At 43.0% G+C, this 21,972-nt stretch overlaps 1 protein-coding gene across 5 annotated transcripts in view; it reads left to right on the top strand.

Annotated features, from left to right (window-relative positions):
* The window catches only part of LOC119169592 (cell adhesion molecule Dscam1-like), a 202,147-nt gene that overhangs the window by 156,383 nt on the left and 23,792 nt on the right, over nucleotides 1-21,972 (top strand). For all 5 annotated transcript variants that reach the window (XM_075887265.1, XM_075887267.1, XM_075887264.1 and 2 more), the window contains exons 10-18: nucleotides 3,294-3,593; nucleotides 4,904-5,023; nucleotides 6,105-6,284; nucleotides 6,725-6,872; nucleotides 8,226-8,374; nucleotides 11,954-12,085; nucleotides 17,246-17,404; nucleotides 19,856-19,926; nucleotides 20,625-20,946. In XM_075887265.1, coding sequence (XP_075743380.1) covers nucleotides 3,294-3,593; nucleotides 4,904-5,023; nucleotides 6,105-6,284; nucleotides 6,725-6,872; nucleotides 8,226-8,374; nucleotides 11,954-12,085; nucleotides 17,246-17,404; nucleotides 19,856-19,926; nucleotides 20,625-20,946 — 1,581 coding nt within the window. The remainder of the gene's footprint in view (nucleotides 1-3,293; nucleotides 3,594-4,903; nucleotides 5,024-6,104; nucleotides 6,285-6,724; nucleotides 6,873-8,225; nucleotides 8,375-11,953; nucleotides 12,086-17,245; nucleotides 17,405-19,855; nucleotides 19,927-20,624; nucleotides 20,947-21,972) is intronic.

Genomic DNA, 21,972 nt, shown 5'->3' with positions numbered 1-21,972 from the left:
TTTCAAAATGTGGAAGGGGCAGTAAAGATGATAGAAAGGAGAGAAGATAGAAATAAGTGAGATACCTGAAAAGATGACGTCTTGCCAGTTGACACGGGATCATGACAGCAAAGCAGTGAGCTACGGGGGGGGGGGGGGGGGTGCAGGACCCTCGAACTCGAGGAACGCTCGCATCCAGGGCCGGTATCATCGACCATACGGCAAAATTAAGTCCTTAACGAGACGTTTACGCCTGCTGACACCACTGTTCGTTTATGACTTTGAATGGTAGTCGGGAAGTTGGGATCCGCGGTAAATGAAGCTTTGCTCAACTAGATAACTGGCGTTGGAATTTTCGCACCACTTTGAAGTTGTGAACGTCACAACTAAGTCGAAGTTTGACCTCGGACGCAATGGAAGGAAATTCGGAGAGATGTACAGACGAGCCAGCGAACGTGCTGTAGTGAATTCAAGAGCGAAACAAGCTAACAGGTGCAACTACACTAGCGTTTTGCTGTATACACTATTGTGCAACTGTAACGTCACAACAAGACTCTCCGTTCGGGGTAATTCCGGGGCCATTGAACAGCTAAAGGCAAACGGCATATCTTTCTTACCAATCTGGCACCCAACATAGAGCTCACTGTTTGTTTTGAATACTGTAAAGCGGAAAAAGTGAGCATCAAAACCGGATGCTGGATGTTAAGGTGTCTGTGAACAATTGGAACACCCTTCCACAAGTTGCCGTTAAAGATTATGTTGCAGCTGGTACGCACTTCACACGTAGGTTTTGAATGATGTCCAACGGCCGTTCCTTTTTCTTTCGCGTGGTTTCCTATTTCGTATAGAAACTTGTTCATTTCAATCTAAGACTGCCCTAGGTAGATCACCGATATTCATTGCAGCAGAGAAACAGCTTGAATGTTATGCTTGACTAAAAGAAGAAATTCATCGAGCTCTAAATGAATGGGAAGCCAATCACAGTCTGCCAAAGTGACCACAAAAATATTATTACATGGTTGCTCTAACTATATAATAAAACATACACCCCACCGTTCTTCAGAACGTGTGGTGTTTGATAATGTTTTGCGGGACATACACGTCCACAGGAAGGAATGGTGGCAGATATTTTTACTGGTGTCAACTTGCTCATGCAGTCATCAGCTTCGTACTTAGCCTTTCTTTGTAAAGAATAAAAATGTGTTATACGAGTGCACATTGATGTAGTACTTGCTTATTTTCGACCACAGACACCTTTCACAAAGCTCTACGGGAACGTGACAGCCATGAATAGGCTGCATAGAATACGTTTAAGCTTTACGGTAGTATAACATACGGAGAGATCAGTTAGCGTGTAAAATCAAAACAATGCTGACAAACAAGTCTTAAGCAAAGAGTATGACGTTGTAAAAGAGCGGATGGAGCTGCTTTCTGAGGACAGCCAAGAGGACAGCCAAGGGATCGTACATATGAAGAAAGCGTGTTTCATGGGCTCAGACCTCTCAAACCACGATGTTGCGAGGATTATGTTATCCTATATGCAAGTAACTATCACGACTGCCAAAGTTGCACAGCCATGGCACGAGGATGCCTCGTAGGGCCCCAACACTGATCGATTCTCGCTGTTCTCGGTAATATTTGAGGCCCTGAAGACGGTGCTTAAGCATACAAAACATTGGAACGTCTTTTTTGTTTTATACTTCCACAAACTTCCTCATTATATTCGCTGAACTACAATGACCAAGTTTCACCTCAGTACATATTACGACATTGAAGCCGTTTTGGAAAGCCAGCTTATAGAAGGTTTACTTGAGAGCAGTGATCAAACACTGCACGAACATTTTTCGAGCACTTTACCGTTAGTACCTGATAAGGAGAATATGACATGGAAGATACAGAGTTTACATTCTCAAGCTAGTGAAACTTTTGAACGGGTAATATTGCTTTCAAAATATCTTGAATTTAGCATTCCTCCTCAATCATCGTTAGCCTTTAGTGCCCGATGGATGTAGTGCGTTGATTTGTTTATACAAGTGGTATTCACTATATACATATACTGCTGCATTTTTTCTAAGGATGGCCATTGTCTTCGTAATATAAATTTGAGAGAAATGGTATGGGGACAGAAAAAAACGAGAGCTGGAAGGAATATAATTTACAATGCTAAGGGTGTAATGACACCCTCCTTAGCATGACATATAATTGGGGATGCAATCTGCGTTGATTAGAGCGATAACAATGCCGCGTCTATGGCGAATGCACTACAACAATGGACTGGCCGCTGCAATTCAAACGTAGAGACAAATGGACGCGTGGCTTGAACGAGCTGTCTTTGAAGGATTGCGCACTGAATACGAAGTTGAATTAGGTCCTTCCTGACATCGCTGCCCTAAACATGTCGTGCGGACACGAATCGTATTCGTCTGACCTGGCAAATTTAACGCAGGCATTGCGCGCTAGGCCTTGTCAAACGCAGAAGTATAAGTTATTGGTAGTTAAACTGCGGTGATGCTCAGGTTTGCATAGAGTAGAAAAAAAATGCGAGAAATAATGAAGCACGACAAAGTACGCCTTTCGGTTTTACTAGTTGCGAACGAGAAATTATGTAACCCACAATAACTTATTGCCGTCAGTGGCGGCGGCTTTCACAAGAGTGACGCAAAAAAATAATCCTCGTGCGATGACGTCACTGCAAGACGTCATAACTAACAGGAAGTCAAGTGCGCGACTTTACAGTGCTTCAATGTAACGTCACATGATGACGTCATAACAATAAATTGTTGCTTGGCAAAAGGTGCACCGATCCAGGAGGCATTTCAAAACATCATCCGGTGCAAAAAGCTTCGGGAAGGATGTAGGGAGAGGGAAAATAAATTCGTGTGGCTGTGAAAAAAAAAGAATAAAATTGCCATCGCTTTCAAGTAGTCTAAGACAAATGCATACATTACAGTGTGAAATTGCCATTGCTTTCAAGTAGTCTAAGACAAATGCATACATTACAGTGTGACTCTTGCACTGTCGGTCCCTTCTATGGCTCCTGGTACCGGCCAGTCGCCCGCATGTAATTGCCGCCGCCTATGCGCGAATGGTAGAAGCCCGTGTATTGTACAATGTCAGGGCACGTTAAAGAACACTAGATGGTCGATATTTCCGGATCCCTCCACTACGGCGTCCCTCGTAATGATATCGTTGTTCTGGGATGCAACATCCCGCGTATCACTATTATTCGCAAGCCTGTTCGCACAAGATCTGATATGATTATGTGGCTCCCGTTCCCTACCCTTATACGCTATTCGTTCTTCGACCATTTGCAGCCGGACCACAGATAACGCCGTTCGGCTTCCAGGCCAACCTGCACGAGGGAATGCGGGCAGGCCTCACGTGCCTCGTGCACGCCGGCGACCCGCCTATTCGCATCGAGTGGTTACGCGACGGGAAGCCGCTGGTGCCGGGCGCCTACCCGCTTCCCGACGTAGCCGTGCTCTCTCCCGAAGGCGGCTTCGTGTCCACGCTGACGCTGCCACGCCTCTCGTCGCACCTCAACGGAAACTACACATGCCGGGCCGCGAACGAGTACGCGTCAGCCGAGCATTCGGCAGAGCTACTCGTTAAAGGTGCGTTCTTAAACAAAATACTGTAATCCTTTCGTTCGCGTTGGCAAATATAGTCATGATATTTTGTACTAAAATGACCAATAATAATTATAATCTTCATCATAGGCGTGCGCATGGGGGAGGGTGAGGGCAGCAGCCTCTCCTAGTTACCTAAGAAATACGGAGGGGCGCTGCAACTCGAGTTGGGGGAGGGGGGCGAAAAATCAGCCTCATATATTGACTTCTCCTCCCCCTGAAGGGCAACACTGCTCATTCCAATGCTCGTCGTCAACGAAAATTGGTCACACAAGGTCCCACACGAAACCAATGGTGATATAGTTGGCATAGTTGTGTTGCTTGACGCTTGATGTGCACACTTGCCCATATTGTGACATATTTCTCGGTTTTATATTTATTGCCATCTTTCATTGTGCTGAAGACATTTACAAATTATCCCTTTTTTGCGCTATAAATGAAGCACATGATCTCCGTTGAAATGAAAGAATAGGAACGTTTTACGCAGAAAAACAACGTTGTTCGAATTCAGCGAAAACGTTATTTTCTGTAAGTTTGGCACGCTTTTCATTTCGCAACTGAAAAGGTTAACACGGCTAAGCCATAACAATGCTCGATTGGAGCCTTGTCTTATATATTGTTTTACAAGTCACGCCTTTGTACCACTAGATTCCATGGGGTCGTTTTGGCGCAGCAAAACGACACCACGGCATTCTATGTAGGTACTGATTGTAGTGTCAGACAGCGCCTATACTTCTGTACAACAAAAACTTTGGCGGTGATCACCAGCGCGATTATTCATACCGCGATAGTATGACAGCTGCTGTAATAATGCGGTCATATTCAATATGCACAGGACTAATTTTCGTTTTCGGGCATTCGTTCGTTGCTGTCTTCGATGCTGTATTGCTGCTATTATCATCTCAGCTGATGCCTTTCTTTTGTAGGATTTATTAACATTTCAAACATTCATTCTTTGATGTGCTCGTGGAAGATATTACCCAAATACATACACGTAATTTAACATGAACAAGGGTGAATGTCTCAGCAAAACATACAAGCAGTTGTTTTGCGATTCCTGGCAGAGACATGGAGGGGGGTGGGGGAGAGGAAGGAGAGAGCCGGGATTGATGTTCAACTACCTACATCGCCCCTCCCCTATCAAAAGCCTTTCATTCAGCACGTTTATAACTACATACGTGATATATACCACATGCACAAACATAGCTAAGGTGGATTGGAACAACCCCCGCCCATCGCCTAAAAATATTCGTTCCTCTCGTGATGCATACGTTTGTTCACATTTGAACTCGCAGTGCCTCCCGCCTGGACCATGGAGCCCAACGACACGACTGCCGTGACAGGGCGCTCGGTTTACGTCGACTGCCAGGCCAGCGGAGTTCCCCAGCCCCACATTCGATGGAAGAGCTCTTCAGGTGATGGAGAAACTCCGCAGCACGAAGTCCCATCTGAGCACGTTTCATGACATGTCCATAACGATTACTTAACGTGGCATTCGCGCCCACCGTCAAGCCCAACCAAACCGAAAATAAAGTTATCACCTGCCATAGGTCAGTAGACAAGTACCATTACAACAGCTTGCCTTTATCTGTCTCGTATTACACCAAGAAAATGGCTGCTGCAAGTTAGCGAAGCAGCAGATTACGTTTTAACAAAACTAAACCTCGAAATTCTGAAACCTTTGTTTGTGCAGGTGCTAGGGGAGCAAGCAAAGAGTGACACCCTTGTCTCTTATCCGAGTACTTCTGGTTGATCATTTCTTTTCAGTTTTCTGAATATTCGCATAATAAAAATAATTGCCTCATCTCAATTGTGTAATAAACTGCGAAGAACTCTCAATATTTCTGCGATACTTTCAAATTTAGGATTGGCTTTAGTATATCTGATACCCTTGATAACTTGTTTCATTTGTCCCGTAAATATTTTTATTACTTTACTGTACTTTTGTTTTATCCTTTGCTTATGATTATTTACATGCAATTTCTTAGTATTATTACCACTATGCTATATAGTTATTATATATTTATTGTTAATGACGTCAGTCAAACATTGTTAATGACGTTCATCAAGCTTTTACTGTGTTTTGCTGCTGTAATATTTTAGCCAGGTAACAGAATTGAAGGATTTAACGAATTTCTCTCCAAAAAAGTGTCGCAGATATGAAACCGGCTCATAAAGAGTGGTCGTGGCTCACCTTAACAGCTATCTTGGATATAAATAGGATAGGGGAAATTGTTTCTTTGAAAAACGGGCCAATTGACTGTCAGTAAGTGTAATAATAGTTAATTTCAAAACGCTGATGGAAAGAGCGGACGATTTTTTATGAGCAGCTCTGATTGTGGCGTGATCTCGTGGAGCCAACCTCAACCACCCTCTTCTTACTACGTGGCCTCCGAGATCTGGTTCGACAGCGCGACGAAACACAATGTTTTTTTTTTTTTTTACTTTCATTACGAATGCTTTCCGCGATACTCAACAAATGACCTTCTTTTGCAGAACCCGTAAGTCCGGCATCGCAGTTCCGCACCATCATCAGCAATTCCCGCATCCACATCCTAGTGAACGGCACACTCAGCATCCGCAGCGTGGAGCCCGGGGACGCCGGATTGTACCTGTGCGAGGCCTCGAATGGTGTCGGATCAGGAATAAGTCGCGTGCTCCATCTTACCGTGCGAAGTGAGTTACCGATCGTGATGCTTACAAACATGTCAGTATGCTGAAAACATGCGTTTAATGTTTCGCTTTTTAAAATAAACATTGTTGCACCCAAAATTGTTTGCACGGGTTATGATTTCGCTGCATTCACATCGACTTAGCTTTCTTAATGACCTAGCTGTTATGAAGCATAGTGGGAAATATGCAATCTCGAAAAAGAAGCTGTTCTGAAGTTAAGCCAAACATAATTATCTATCAGTGTTTTCTGCTGATAAGATTTGTGTTTTCATGTGAAAGTTGGCTTCATATGAAAAATTGGTATGGCTTGTTTTCATGAGAGAAGAAATCGTAGGAGGTTTTTGTTTTCAAAGTATTGATTGTTGCAAGTAATTAATGCAGTTGACTGCTATTACAACCTCTCTGTATTTTTTTACAACTCACTCTAAACATTCACTGCATAGGTGCACCACGCTTCGCAAGCAAGTTCACTACTGTGTCGGTTCGTCGGGGAGAAGGCACGGAACTGACCTGCCCAGCCCAGGGAGACTCGCCCATTCGTTTCCACTGGCTGAAGAGCAATCTGCCACTCAATGTGCTAAAAGAAAGGAGGTGATATGATTCTTTCAAAATATATTTTAAACTATAGACCACGCAAAATATTGCAAAACATCAAGAAGCGACATATATGGGGCTTGAAAGGAACGTGATTGTTTGGCTTTCGTGCTGTACTTGTTACAAAAAGTCAAGCTCTACCCATTATAGCGGATTGCTATATTGCTTTGTGAGTATTACGCCAACTTCAAAGTGGCTATAACAAAAAAGAAGTGACCTTAAGAGGAAAAAAAAAGAAATAATTTCGTTCAAACAGCACCACAAATCGTGGACCTATTTCCAATCTTACCTACAAAAAGCGCCGAGAAGAATCGGTTCGTCAGTGAAATTGATTCGAAACAATGGAACGGGGAGGGACTAGCAAGAGAGAGCCTAAAAGTTTTGCGCGCTATTTAAATCAACTGATACATAAGTCACTGGCAAGTGCCTGAGATATGCAGCGACTGGGCCAAAGAAAACGAAATGAATTTATGTACAGTTAAGAAACGAGAAAGGGTTTGTAGAAACATGATATTTAATTGCTCATAGCTTGGAAAAGCAGCGAGTTTTCGCGAGTCAGGCATAGGCCGCGGCTTCAGCGAACGGCTTTTTGAAGCGAGAAAGTTGCTCACTACTGGGGAAGGAAGAATACTTTTTGTGCTTTTTGCAACATAAGTGGGTTTTTTCTTCCTAGCTGTGTCACTAATCAATGTGGTTTTCCTCAAAAAACATGTGGCGTATCTCGCCTAGTCTTGTCGTATATGTGACAGAGAGCTCCACACATTCATTGCAATGGCTTTTAAACAAGGCCATGTTAGACCACATTCTAGGCATTCAGCTCTCGGTATTGATAACATTTAACTCTGGACGACTACCAAGATGTCTTCTGGAATGTGTTACCAGGGTGAGCTATTGTGTATCGATAGCATGCAAAAGTATTCAGTCATAGTGAAAGGAGTCACTGTTATTGAAGTCCTGGATAAGACAGTCAAATACTTGTAATGTTAAACAAATTAACAAGCTCCTGCACCTGCCCGCAATATAAATCCTCGGAAAATTTAGTTATAATTGATTTAGCAGAAAAGAAGCAGTTTCTATATAAATGTAGGTGGGTAAAGCGAAAGGCATAAGAAACTAGAGACAAAGAGAAAAGGACAAGTAGTTTCCCCTTTTTCTTCAGTCCGTCTTGTTTTTCAATAAGCGCTACCACATAGATTGTCCTACTATATGAGCCGAGTAGAAGGTTTGACTGAGTATTGTCTATAGTAAACTACTAGTATTCATACCAAGTCGACTCCCTCTGCAAAACAATTCACAATAAATAAAATGAAAACCTCGAATATCATCTTTGTTGTACTACATATATTACAGGTACTCCAGGGTGGAAGACAGAAATGGTGAGACCACAATCTCGAGGATCAGCATCCACCAGGTCGAGAGGTCAGACAACGCCGTTTTCACCTGCCAGGCTGCCAACGAATTCGGCGAGGATTCGACCAATATTCAACTAACCGTTCAAGGTAACGAAATCAGTGTCAAGTACTCGGGGCTGGCCCACAGCCAGCTTTTTTTTTCAGCAGAGAGGGGGGAGGGTGAAAGAGAGGGGTGCACTTGCTGATGAACTTTAATATTTGAGAAAGTCACCGTTTAAATACGTTTTCGGTAAAATACCCTCTAGATTAAGATTTTTTTTTGGGGGGGGGGGGGAGAGGTGGACCAGCTAGGACCTCTAGATCTAGTTGCGAGCCGGGTTAGCAGACAATGTTTTGAATTAATTACTCGACATTGAAATATGAAAATGTGCAAAAAACTACACACTTCTAAAAAGAACGGGAGTTGGGGAGGCGGAGGCTCCTAAATAAGCTTGAGGAAAAGGGCTCTGTGTGCTCTCAGTTATCTGGCATGCTCGCGTTTTTGTTGCTGAAAATTTGGCGCTGGACACTTTTCTTTCAACTTTGCTATTTCACCTTGATATTGCACATGTCGTTCATGATCACGAAAAGCAAGGCGCAGAAAAGGCACGCATGAAGGATGGCAATAATTGTTGCGGGTAAAGGACACCGTTTCCAGCGTCACCTTACTTTTCTATTTGATCACGCCAAATCTGATGAGTTTATTTTTATCCTGAAACAGGAATTCTTGCTAGTCTTGCGTGGCTTTCCTCTGCTCTTGATGCTTTTCTTTCAGGAAGGCCACACCGTTTATCAGCGGCAAGTGCCGGAAACATCGTCACGAAAAGCGGCACGCGAGACAGATGAAGATAATTAATTGTAGATAAGATAAGCTCCAAATGGTGCGAGTTTCTTCTAGTGTGTAGGTATGTGATAGCGGTTAAGCCACTGTGATCTAGACATATGGCGGTGATGTATGTATATACCGGCCATAGGTTCAGCGCAGACCGGAAAAGACTCAGCTAGGAATCTTACTGTTGGGCCAGAACTGTTGAAGATCAGGGGCGAAAGGGTGAGGTTAGACCTGTGAAGGAGGATCGGAAGTCACGATAATAGTATTGTGGTGTACGTGCCAAAACCATATTATATTATGAAGGGCGTTGTAGAGAAGGTTTCCGGACTTTTCAACCTTCTGTGATTCTTTATTGTGGAGCTATAAATATATGTACATAAGCCTCTGCCATTTTGACTTCATCAATATGCTGCCACATGTAGCCGGGATAGAATCTCGCTATTTTTGGGTCACCTTTTGAGCGTCACTACCACACTGGAGTTTGAGATTGCGAAGTGAAACTTAGGTATCGATTCAGTACCCAGAAATCACGTGAAAGAGACGGTCATTAACGAGGAGAGAACAGTATCAAGTGAAGCAGTTGACTTACAGAAACTAGAATGGATGTGAAGCAAAGGCCTGTCCTTACTTGCAGATCACGCATTTTTCTAGCATTCGCGTACAGTAGACGCTAAATTCTATTGCAATGGCAAGTTCAAGATCATTTTGTCTACCCGGGGCCCATATATACGCACGTAAGTATTAGCGCATAAACTCGCACATAATTATTTGCAGATCAGTGCCTTTTGGTATGAATGCAATAAAACATTGAAAGCAGGGTCGCCATCGAACACACGGCCTATAATTAGGAAACCAAACGCCATAGCCATGGGTTAGCTCAACAGGCGCATTTCTCTTCGAATCAAGAAAGTTTGTTAGTTGAATTTATCACGACTGCTATTTATATGAGTCCGAGTCTGAACGCCTTTGACGTTTGTATAGTGCACCACTGCATACGCATTAGCCCATTTACTGAGCATTTTCTTTTGTCTCTCTATCTCTTTTCTTGCATCTTTATACTACCCTTAACCATTCCCCTAACGCAGAATAGCAAACCAGGCATGTGCCTGGTTAACCATCGTGCCTGCTCTCTCGTTGTTCCTTCTTCCTCATTTGATTGTTGACGTCTTTGTTCCTAGTTTAATTTCGCCGAGAGCTATCTGCCATAGTACAGCTTCATTGATTTAAAGAGCTGAACCGACAAAGCTAAATCTTGCTCTTACCATTTGATATTTCATCAGCAGTATCTAATAATAAAATGTAAATAAAAAGAAACGAAAGTTCTCTACACACTATCTTCATTACCAAAAAGTTTCAGAACTATACGTCTACTAATTTCAATTTAGATAGCTGATTTCATTTTATTTACACAGACTTATCTGTAGGTCAGGAAAATGTTCTGACTCGTTCTTTCTATTTGTAGATGTTGTTCGGTTCGGATATGGGTCTTCGCTTGCGTCACGACTTAAAGCTCGCACGCAGGATTGCTGAATCGAAGATTTCACTGCGGCTATGGCTAAACTGCCTTTACAAGTTTCACGGCAAAGGATAAAAATCAGCAGCCTAATAGTGACTTTCTGCACAATCCATGTTTGATTTCCGCCAGTGCAGTTTTTTTTAGTGCCTGAAAAGACGAGCTGATCGACACAGCGGCGCGCTTTCTCGTCGCAGCTAATTGAGAGAACATGCAATGCAATTATTTCGGCTTTATCATTAGCAGCCTCTGTACAGCAGCACTCGCAGTCGATTTCTCTTACAAACCAGGTCACCATGATTCCTGCGTATGCAGATATGCCTCGTGAATTCACAAAATTTCATAAGGGAAGCTATAATTTGCTGCGGAATCCACAAAACAAAAAGACTGCGATTGATACATTCAAGCAATCGCAGAAAAAAAATTAAGGCAGAAGAGTTTTACTCGTGAGCAGATAAAATGACCTCACTTGTCATTCTGACTGAAATATGTCCTGTGAGCACCATGCCCATTCCATCCTCCTATTTCTTTGTCCTAATCTTGAGTGCCCTGCTTCAGCCAAAGCTGAAACACAACTTTATTCTGTTTAGCCTGAACAAGCCTAGTAGGCACGGTCAAAACATACGCTTATTGCCTTGCTTTAATTACTGTAAACTAGCTGTGACACCGACGCTCACGATTTGGGTAGGAAATACAGTAACAGTAACCATGACTGCCCTGCCTTTGGGGGGACCGTGAAGAGAGTCGGTGTGCTTATATCCGGGGACGAATTCAGCCGCAAAGTTAGTTCACTGATAACAGCGCAAGCCGGCTGCGTTACATGCAAACCACGCGTAAGCATGAGGGGTGAGGGCAAATTTTTATACATAACTCCCGATATCCCACTAACCACTTTGTTGGCGTAGCCAGGTGCAGGAGAGGACGGTGTTGAAGCTCACCCCGGCCCCGAAAATTTAGATTTTTTTGAAAACGTGAGTTCATTAGCACCCACTTAAACGGAGGTGAAGCAAACAACACAACACGATTGCCCCGGTCTGTCTTTGTCTTTGATAAGGAGATGCTATAACACTCAGCTGATAGGACTATTAACATTAACAACCTACTTTTCCCCATTTCACAAGTTTTATACACACACGTACAGATAGACGCACGAACATGCTTGAAATGTGGTAGGTATAATGCTGCCTTTCTTCTTTTTTTCAAAAAATAACAAAAAACACTGGACAAAAAACACTCATTAATTGCGTTGGACTCTCTGATGCTGCGCGCAGGGCATTATTTTGATAAGGAGCTTTCGTAGATAACAATTGCGCCTTCTTACCTTTGCCGATCTACTGCGCAGACGTACCGGATCCGCCGGTGGATGTCGACGCCAGAGACGTGGGCAGCCGCACGGCTCGGATAACGTGGTCTGCCCCACTCACGGGAAACTCGGCCATCACTCAATATGTGCTCCACTGGAACACGATCGATGGTGAGCGAAGCACTACGTCTCGTGTACCGTCCACGGCTTCACTTATCAGTGCAACGATTTTCTATTTGATTGATTGGTATGTAAAATTTAACGTCCCAAAACCACCATATGGTAAAGGGCTTCGGAAATTTCGACCACCCGGGGTTCCTTAACGTGCACCCGAATCTGAGCACACGGGCCTAGAGCATTTCAGCTTCCATTGCAAATGGAGGCACCACAGCCGCATTTTCTATTCGAAGCCCCAAATTCCGGACACCTTCACAACAGTCTTCCTTGAAGCAAAAATATAGGCTTTCCGCTCTATGCGTACATTAGTTCGCATAATGAAGTTTTTGTAGTTGACATTTATCATAAGACAGTGAATATGGCACCCGTATGTAATAAACAATGTGTTATACAAAAAGCCAATAACGAGATTGGTAAGCCAACATGATTCGTGCCCCTAAATCCTAAATAATCTTCCTTTTCAGTTGGTAAATGCACATGAAAAAGAATAACTGAAGCCGTTTGCTTTTACAAAATGATTGTCATAACATAGGAATATAAATACAAGCAAGCGGCTAGCGAAACTGACAGCACATTTAGTACATGAAAAGTTTTATTCAAGCCTGTTTCCTATCATACAAAATACATTATAGCATTTGGTGACGCGTATGTAACGCGAGAATTATACATTGTCCGTATTTTGCGTGACCAAAAACTTGCGCCATTTTCAACACTGCTTCATATCATCTTCACTGCTGTTCCGATGAACCCTCGTCAGAGTACGCCGGATGAATTCTCCCTCTGATCAATTTCGATAGAAGGGTAATGGAAAACTGACGCCTCGATGTGGAATTGAAAAACGCGATATGTGAAGCAGACATCTGCTGCTACATCTTTCATAAGCAGGAAAGAAACCGCCTAAGAAATCAATCAATAATGGAGCCGTCAACCGTGAAACTCCATGAGGTCGCTCGGAAACGCGTGTCTTTATTTTTCCGCTGGTCCAGGTTTTCTTTTCTGTAGCCCTGAAGGCACAGACGCGTCATGGACACGCTCCATTGACGCGTAACTTGGATGGTCAGATGTGAAATAAGTAGTATAGCGCTGCGAAAGCCATAATACATCTTACAGAGCGAGTTTTGTTTTCGCGATCACCAAAGGTACAATAATTGAACAAAAATAAAAGCATCCACTAGGAGAGCCTAGTGGCAGTGTAGATAGCCTAGTGATGATGGAGTCGCAGCCTCAAATAGATGAACGCCCTCGAGTCAAACACTAATGCTTTGGAAGTAGCATATCTGTTAGAGAGTGCTAATGAAATTGTGCTAGGTAACTGCCTTCAGTTGAAAGGGCTGCCACTAGGAATAGCAGCTGCTATTTTTTGCGTCTAATTTTTTGCATTACTACGCGTAATTACTTTTGAAATAGCCGACAACATCTGAAAGTACTTGTATGGCATCTATACGTTTACGCTACGCGGGAAAAAAAGCGTTTCACATTGCAGAACTTCACCTTACCGAAAGCTTTCTTGGTATCGAAGCTTCAAACAGATTTGGCAGTTTTTGTCTACGTGGTTCACCTCTGCTCCCTGCATATGTGTGCGCACGCCATGTGTTAGGAACAAATGTTCGAAAACTCAGAGTACCTTGTATTCTAGTATGGATCACCAATTACCACGAAGCGACGAGTTGAATGTACTTCAATAATATTTGAACCCCCTCACTGCTCATGTGTGCGCACATCATGTGTTGGGAACAAATGTTCGACAACTCATAGTACGTACCTACTACTATAGCATGAAACAGCGATTACCGCGAAGCCTTGACTTGGATGTACTACAATTATAATTGAGCCCCCTCACACGAAATCGCACCACGGCCTAACGAGCCTGCATTGGAGCGGATATCAAGTACAAGTTGCACGTCACATTTTGCCTCTGTATGTCTCGTGTGCCCTAAATTACTAAGTCGCTTTGTGCGGGCTTTAGTTTGTTTTCACGCCAGGAATCTTCTTTTTACTACAGGAAAGAGATAGAAGTTCAGTTGCGCCAAAGTTTGATAAGAACTTGCGCTTTACTTACGACGCATAGTGGTTATTATCAAAGCGATGAATTACACTTGCTTAGGAAAAAAAATTGGCAGTACATCCACGGAGTGAATGACGGAGAGTGGGGCGAAGCAATCGTCCGTCCATCCGTTCTTGCTTCCGCCCGTCCATGCGTCCGTCTGTGTGACCATCCATCCGCCCGTCCAAGCGTGCGTCCCTTCGTGCGTCCATCCCTGCGTTCATCCGTGCATCCGCCCCTGCATCCGTTCATGCGTCCATCCATGCATCTGTCTGTGTGTCCGTTCGTCCATCTACTCGACACTCCAAGTACCACCCTCTCGCACCTTTTCATCATATATTCCCCATATAAAAGCACCGCCATCCAGCGGACATTTTCAGGACTAAACGAGAGGTGGCACACGCACACTTTCTTGCGGCTTGCGCTTCGGGTCTACTTCCCACCTTTAACCAAATCGAGTTCATGGTATATATTAGTTCACTGTATTCATGGCACTGCATCCCAACGCTGGCTAAACCTTTCTAAAACTAAGGAGGTTACACCCAGCGAGTATAGCGTAGCAACCCTTTCTTGTCAGATAGTGCTCAATGTACATGCTAATGGCTGCTAATGGGGATCGCAGCGTGCGCGCTAACTAAAAGCGGAATGCTCCTGTCTCTCATTCCCCCTTAGCAGCCATTGGCATGTACATTGAGCACTATTTTTTATTGTTCGTTAACGCACAGAAGAAATCTCTCACTGGCACCACCATTAAGGTCAAAATGTTATACTTGTTACATACTACAACGGCTACGAGAGATGAACGGGTAGCGTTATAAAGAGCTTCGCCCCTAATAGAGTGCAAGGCACGTGTCAATACCAAGCATCTTCATGTTCATATGATTTCCATCTATAGCAATCATTTTTCAAGCAATGATTATTTTTAAAATTATAAATCAGGTGTAGCCAGACACACTCGACGAGAGACACTCGATAACAACAGCGGTTTCTTTCAGCGCCATTAGGTTACGATCGTCTAGGCTGCCGAACGATTTTTAAGTCTCCCGCAGCAAAAGAAAAAAAAAAGAAAACTTTACTACGTATCGCGCACCGAACTTCTACATCCAGCAAAATGGTTATTGCTTCAAGTTGTGCCCGGCATCTGCGTCGTCGTTTAGAAAACTTGTCCCTGTGGCGCCGCGTCTGACCACCAGAGGACGGACGCGATGGCAGCGCCTTCTTGTTACACGTGTGTTATCTTTTCCTCTTTTGCTCCCCTAGAAACTACGCTCCCACAGAACGATGTTCCCAAAGAAGGCGAGGGGTTAGGGTTTCGAAAGCACTCAGACGGGGGGCCGTCTTCTCCGAAAGCGTTTCTTGACGAGCGAACAAGAAGAGAGGTCGCATTCCGTTGCGGCGATCCGTCGGCGGCGTCCCCATCATCGCTTCCCACCCTTCGCCAAGTCGTCATCGATGTCGCATCTGCTTCTCAGGGTGCTGGTCAGATTCGCTAAGAGCCCGCCTCATTGAAAACGCGTCTCCTCGAGCGAAACGAAATCCTGAGGCCAGCCGTTGCCTCAGTTGGGTCACACTATCCCGTCAGCAAGGAAACGTGGATTGCGGTACAGCGTATAGGGTGTCTTCTTGCTCCATGAGGCCTGCGAAGGTTGTGGTAATATATTTTACTCGCTTTAACCGGAACTCTTTGTACGTGATTTGTTTTGTTTTGTTGTCTTGCGTCAGTTGGCAGAAAAAGATTTCGAAGTTGCGCTTAACTGATGAAACGGGAAGTTTCAAAGTAAAAGGAATCGCTTGGGCTTCTTTCGGAAGCAAAATTTCAGTGAAAATGAAGATTTAATAGAGAACCATTTTTCGTTTGTGGGTTAGCGAGAAGTTTCTGGTGGTACCACCTAAAATCTACAACACAGTATAGTACTTTATGAATCATCCTCTTGTAAGCTGTAGACGTGTCACGTTCATGGGGTCGCGCTGTCCTTCAGCCATGGGATGTGTTCTTATAGCTGCTAAAACATTTAAATGCGAAGTGTTTAGTACCTGTTGTTTTATTTAAAATCGCATGAATATTTGTGTATTTGCAAAAACTATAGTTCTTTTCATTAAAATATTTGAGATAATATCACTGATTGCAGTTCAGTGCTATGATCGTGCATATTGATATTATCATGATAGATGCAGGTCGTAAATTTGTCTAGCATAGGCCTCGGTGCTATTCGGAGTTAGTCCTTTCCTACGAATGCACCGGAGAAACTAACTTCCACTAAAACAAAATACCTGAGTTTGCATAGGGCTGTCTTGCAGCACTCCGGTTTAAGTTTCTTTACCACCACCTTGTTTCTAGACTATATACAAACGTTTCACCTTGTTTCTAGACTATATACAAACGTTTACATAAAGTTGGGCTGCGCGTAGTGTTGAAAAGCTAACCTTTGCTAAAAAACTGAAACGCACTTTCATAGAATATCTGGGGACGAGCAATTCGTTTGTGTAAGTAGTCCATGGCTATGTTATGCCATACGAAAAATTTATATTTTTACTATTTCTCAGAAGCTCTGTCACCTTGATAAGATGTACGCAATTCCACGTACCAGTAGACATAGAAACAAACAATTTATCACGAAATATTTTGGTTCTCGAAGGAAAAAAATAGGTTGCTATTTTTTGCAACCCTCGGCGTCAAATGAGAAATAAAGTCGACGCTACCTCTATGCATATTCTGCGTTGCTAAAAATGATGTCATTGGCACTTGCTCCAATATTTTGACGCTGTGCTTCTAAAATGTACATATTCAATAATAAAATTGGACTGGGCCACCAGCCACTTTTTATGGTCCAGCCAGGCGTTGGGGGTGCCAAGCGTCTTTACAGTCTCAATCCACCTGAAGACGTCCTCCTGAATACCACAAAACACCGGTAGATCGAAAACAGCCTCCTCCCCTCGCACTGTGCTTCCCCTCCTCCCTCCATGTCACTTCATGGCTACACAGAGTAACACACCGTCAACTTCCCAGCATATCTCATTGCCCACCGCTACCAAGAGCACTTCACTCTAAACTATCGCTCGTCTTTTTCTCCTCGTATTATGACGTATCTTGTCTCGGTGGTTCTCTTCAGGCCTCTGGCAGGACACGCTGTCCGTGTCCGGACTGGAGACAAAAGCCACGGTACGAGGTCTGCTGCCCACAACGACGTACCAGCTGAAAGTTCGGGCCCACAACGCCCTCGGCATCGGCGAGTACAGCGCACCAGTCGAGTTCACCACCTCTAAAGAGCGTGAGTGGTCGCCAATGCTATCGATTTCTTTAATGGTGCGCTTGCGTATAGAAGCAATGCTTCCGCACTTCTTTTTCGAAATTTTTCTGATAATTTTCAGTGTAGAACGCGGTGTTACGACGAGAGGCTGGCGGAATTCAAGTGTGTCGTATTCACGAATATTGGTTCTGTTGTTTGAATAAGTAACTTGGAAGTATCTTGTTTAAGAACGAAATTAAGTTTGCAGAGCAAGTTTTGTCATCACAAGTACCTTCTTTTAACGACAAAGTTAGGTGCCGAATACGTACCAATTATTCGGAAATCATTCACAGATCAGTAAAGTGGTAAGAGACAAACTTAGCGAAAAACGTAAGTGGCGTCATTATGCTTCGATGAAGTGAGGTAAAAAGAAGAAGTGCAATAGCTCAAAATATATTTCCAGTAGTGGCTTGCAGAGCATAAGCAAAATAATTAGCTAACACACAAAACGTCTCGCACCTCACATTCACACGCAACCTTTTGACCAAAAAAGAGAAAGAATCGAAGAGATTCCACATTACCTTTTGACCCACGTGACAAAACCGATGATATGAGCTGAGCTAGTGAGAATTGATAAGTTGAAGTGCTGGAACTATAAACTGGTTTCTAGTGTAGAGATTTCAGTTTTTATGTGATGTACTTTAATGCTCGCAATCAATGGGATAAACGTAATGACAAGTCACTTTTAAAAGCGATGACCTTGGTATGCCCACGCGCATTACCCGGAAATGAGAGCACTGTCATGAAACACACGATACGAAAAAAGACCCGAGAAAAATTCACGTTTACACCTACATTTAAAGCGATACCGAAATTCAAGGTGAGTTTCTTCGCATACATGGGCAAAGGGGCAAGGGAGACAACGTATATTTCCCGTTTCATTACGAATGCTTCTTATTACTATAGTTATTGTGCACTCTATTTTATTCCAGGATCATAACATTTAGGAAACTTCTTATGTATTACCGAATGACTTTCACAAGCCTAAGTGAATGAACATAAACGAATGACGGAATGCAAGAACTAAGCTCATATATGGGGAACCCAAGTAATCATTGTAACCATCGCACATTAATTAAAGAGCGGTCTTCGGCAAAGTCTGCGCAAGAGAGGAAAGCCAACACCAAGAACTACAACTCAACTCTGTCGGGGCTTGCATTATAGGCGTACATGTTTTGTTTAGCTTTTCTCTAGGCAAGTTGGAACCGGAAGACACCGAGGAGATTGTCTTAGTAGTTTGCTGCAGTACCACCACATTGTCTGAAACTGAGCACATGACATACCAGACTGATAGATCGTAGGAAAACGCACGTCTTGTGTTGTATAGAGCTCAGGGTGTACTTGATTAGCAAGGATTTCAATCACGGTGCACCAAAAAATAGATTATGAGCTGTATTCCCACTACTTCTTCACTTAGGTGGATCAAAAGTTGTTCATTGTAAAGGTTGTGCGGAATCAACAAGCATTGCTGTGTTTCTCGGGTGATAGTTTTCTTGAAAAATACAATTGCACACATTTGAAATATTCAAAATTTTTAGAGCTTATTATTACATAAATTACGTGCAGTATATATATATCAATACCTGCGTAGAACTGTTGGTGAAGAGCTTAGGCTATCAGTATCAAGTTTCCCCGCATTACCCTAGTTATATATTTAGGTTTTTTTAACTGTTTGCTGAAGCTTGCATAATACAGTTTGTTTACTGCATTGCAGCACATAAAAACATTGAAACTTTTGCAGTTATTAGTACCCGTCGTGAATAGAACTAAAACAGATAACAATCGAGACTTCAAACTTACTGCACAGAAGTTACGCAGGCAACAAAGCGTTGATTCTTGATTGCCCTCGCTCAGCCAAAAGACTGCTGAGTGAGGATACCGGGAGGCTTTTCAAACAGTCGGGAAGTCATTACAAGGACTCCTGCAATGAAGCGTAATTTTAGACGACTTGGCTTTTAATATGTGCTCGTTCTTTATTTCTGTTTAGCATGCACGAGAGCGGAAAGTGTGCTTTATACAGCAAACAGATTTAATTGCGAGTCTCTCGGGGCAGTGTCTTTAACTGAGGCAAGAGATCAGCAAATATAGAGTAGCCGTAGGAACATTTAATTAAAAAGAATAGGCAAGTAGTGCTAATCAGTTGTGTTACATTCAAAAAGAAAAGACGGTATCCCATGGCCATGGGCCCCTGAACATTCTGAATGAAGTACTCTGCTAGGTTCGTATGAACTTTTCCCAATTATGTTTTTATAATTAGGTCATGATTATGAATGACTTATTATTTTCGTTGTAGATTAGAGCGATTGCTGGTGCTTACTTTTTGAAAGATGACACATACTTTTTTTTCGTATGTATTCAGAAGTGTCTCCTAATTGTACACGTGTAAAGAAACAAATGTTGTGCTAGGTAAATTTGTTCTTGTTACTATTGCAGCTCCCCGGTTTCCACCAAAGAATGTACAAGCCATGGCGACAAACACGAGGACAATATCAGTGTCCTTTGACGTAAGCATCGCTCTTGTTCTAAAAGCTCATGTTGTGATGCCTTCACATCCTGATTACGGACACCAAACCCAAATTCTACATTTAAAGTAACGGGAAGTGAAACATTGCCTGCGTCTGTGCATCGACCATATAAGCGGTTCCTCTCAATTTTAAATATAAGATTTAAAAATGGTTACTTCTGTGAAGAAAATTTGTAGCAGCGTGGCGCTGAAATTTAGAAACGCAAAATGCATGTTGAATTTTGTTTTTTTATGTTTTTTTGACCAAGTGTCTACAATGTACTAGAAATTGTGTGTAACGTAGAACCACGAGCCCCATGATCTCATCCTCTTTTTCGGCGCGGCCGTTAGGTAGCACGGAGGTGCAGCTGCAGTGCTTGCATTGATAGCAAATTTTCGCGCAAAATTGTCCTACGATAGCAGTACCTTGCTAATAATACAAAGCAACTTATCTTTTTATGCTACTCTTCATGATGTTTATGTTATATTCGAAGAGAACATACAACTCCGAAACACAGACGCATATGAGACACTGATTAATAAGATATGCAAGCTGCCTTTCGTGCGTCAGTCACGAACACTAAGTCGCACGCATTTTGAATCGGTACTAACTAAACACTAGTTCGTTCTGAGCTGTTACTCACTCCTAAGCGAAGCTCACTGCCATGCATTCTGTTTGTCGCATCACCATGAACACAGAATCCCCGCCGTTCGAGCGTGGGTGACGAGATTGAGGGATTCTACGTGGGGTATCGCGAGCTGTCCAGCTCGGACGCCTTCACCTTCAAGACATTCGAGGCGTCGCCGGCACTACTGTCGGCTCCTGTGAGCCACGACGCCAGCAGTATACACGCTGACGTGAGTGAAACAGTGAGACCTGGGGAGCTGGTACCGCACAGGTTGAGCTACGATCTCGCTGGACTGCGCCGATCCACGGAGTACGTGGTCACGGCTCAGGCGTTCAACACCAAGGGCGCTGGACCCCAGTCCGAAGTCGTCAAAGTGCGAACACTAGACTTCGGTGAGTGACCACCGTCGAGAATATAGGCAACGTTATGTTGTTTTATCTTACTTGATTTATGTTATGCTCCTCTTTAACAGCCTTTTGATTCAGGTAACATTATTTTTTCTCTACTGAACACAAGCGCATATTTTATCAGTGTTCCCAAAGTTCTTATTTTTGGCTATCTGATTCAGTATACTTGTCTTCGAACCATGGTGTGTAAAATTCCTACTAGTGTAGACGGGCTCTAACTTTTGTGTGGTGCTAGTTCACTTTCACGAAAAAAAAAAGCAAGTAACAGAGTGCGCACTTCATCCAGACGAATCGATATACTTATATTGTTGTACTTCTGCCTTAATACCTACATAATTCACTGATCTCTGGTTCTGAATTATTTATACACCACCATATCGCACTTCATAAAACGAAGTGATATTGCCTACTGGACTACGGGTCGCTAAATTGATTGATATGCGTGCTTTAAAGACGTCCCAAAACTACTATATATCTATAACAGACGCTGTAGTGGAGGTCTCGGAAAATTCGGCCACCTGGGGTTTTTTAACGTGCAATTAAATAACGGTTCATTGAAATGGAAGTAGTCATTTGTATAGACCAACGCGACAAAATGAAACGTCCCAAATTAAACGTGCGTGCACGTTGTTTTTCCGTCCACAGGAGCGTGTATATATATATATATATATATATATATATATATATATATATATATATATATATATATATATATATATATACGGAATTACACCGCTATGTCTTTTTGAAATGCAGTACAATGAACGGTTTCAGTTTATATACCAAATATATTCTCACCCTGTCATTCCCACTATGCTTCTTTTATCAAAATCTTCAAAATCACAGAACATCATTCGCCCTTATGCAAAATCTGTAATAAGAGGACATTGTTCAGGCTGACACCCTCTTTCAAGTTTTGAACGACACCAATTAAGTGACAACAGTAGATTAGGCTGCTCACGTTTGCTTACGTTGAGAAATGAGTTACCGCGTTATAAGGTTTTGTTCACA

The sequence above is a fragment of the Rhipicephalus microplus genome, chromosome 2 (genome assembly GCF_043290135.1).
Source record: "Rhipicephalus microplus isolate Deutch F79 chromosome 2, USDA_Rmic, whole genome shotgun sequence".
NCBI lineage: Eukaryota > Metazoa > Arthropoda > Arachnida > Ixodida > Ixodidae > Rhipicephalus > Rhipicephalus microplus.
Note: the sequence above shows the minus strand (reverse complement) of the source record. Positions and strands in the feature narration are given on the sequence as shown.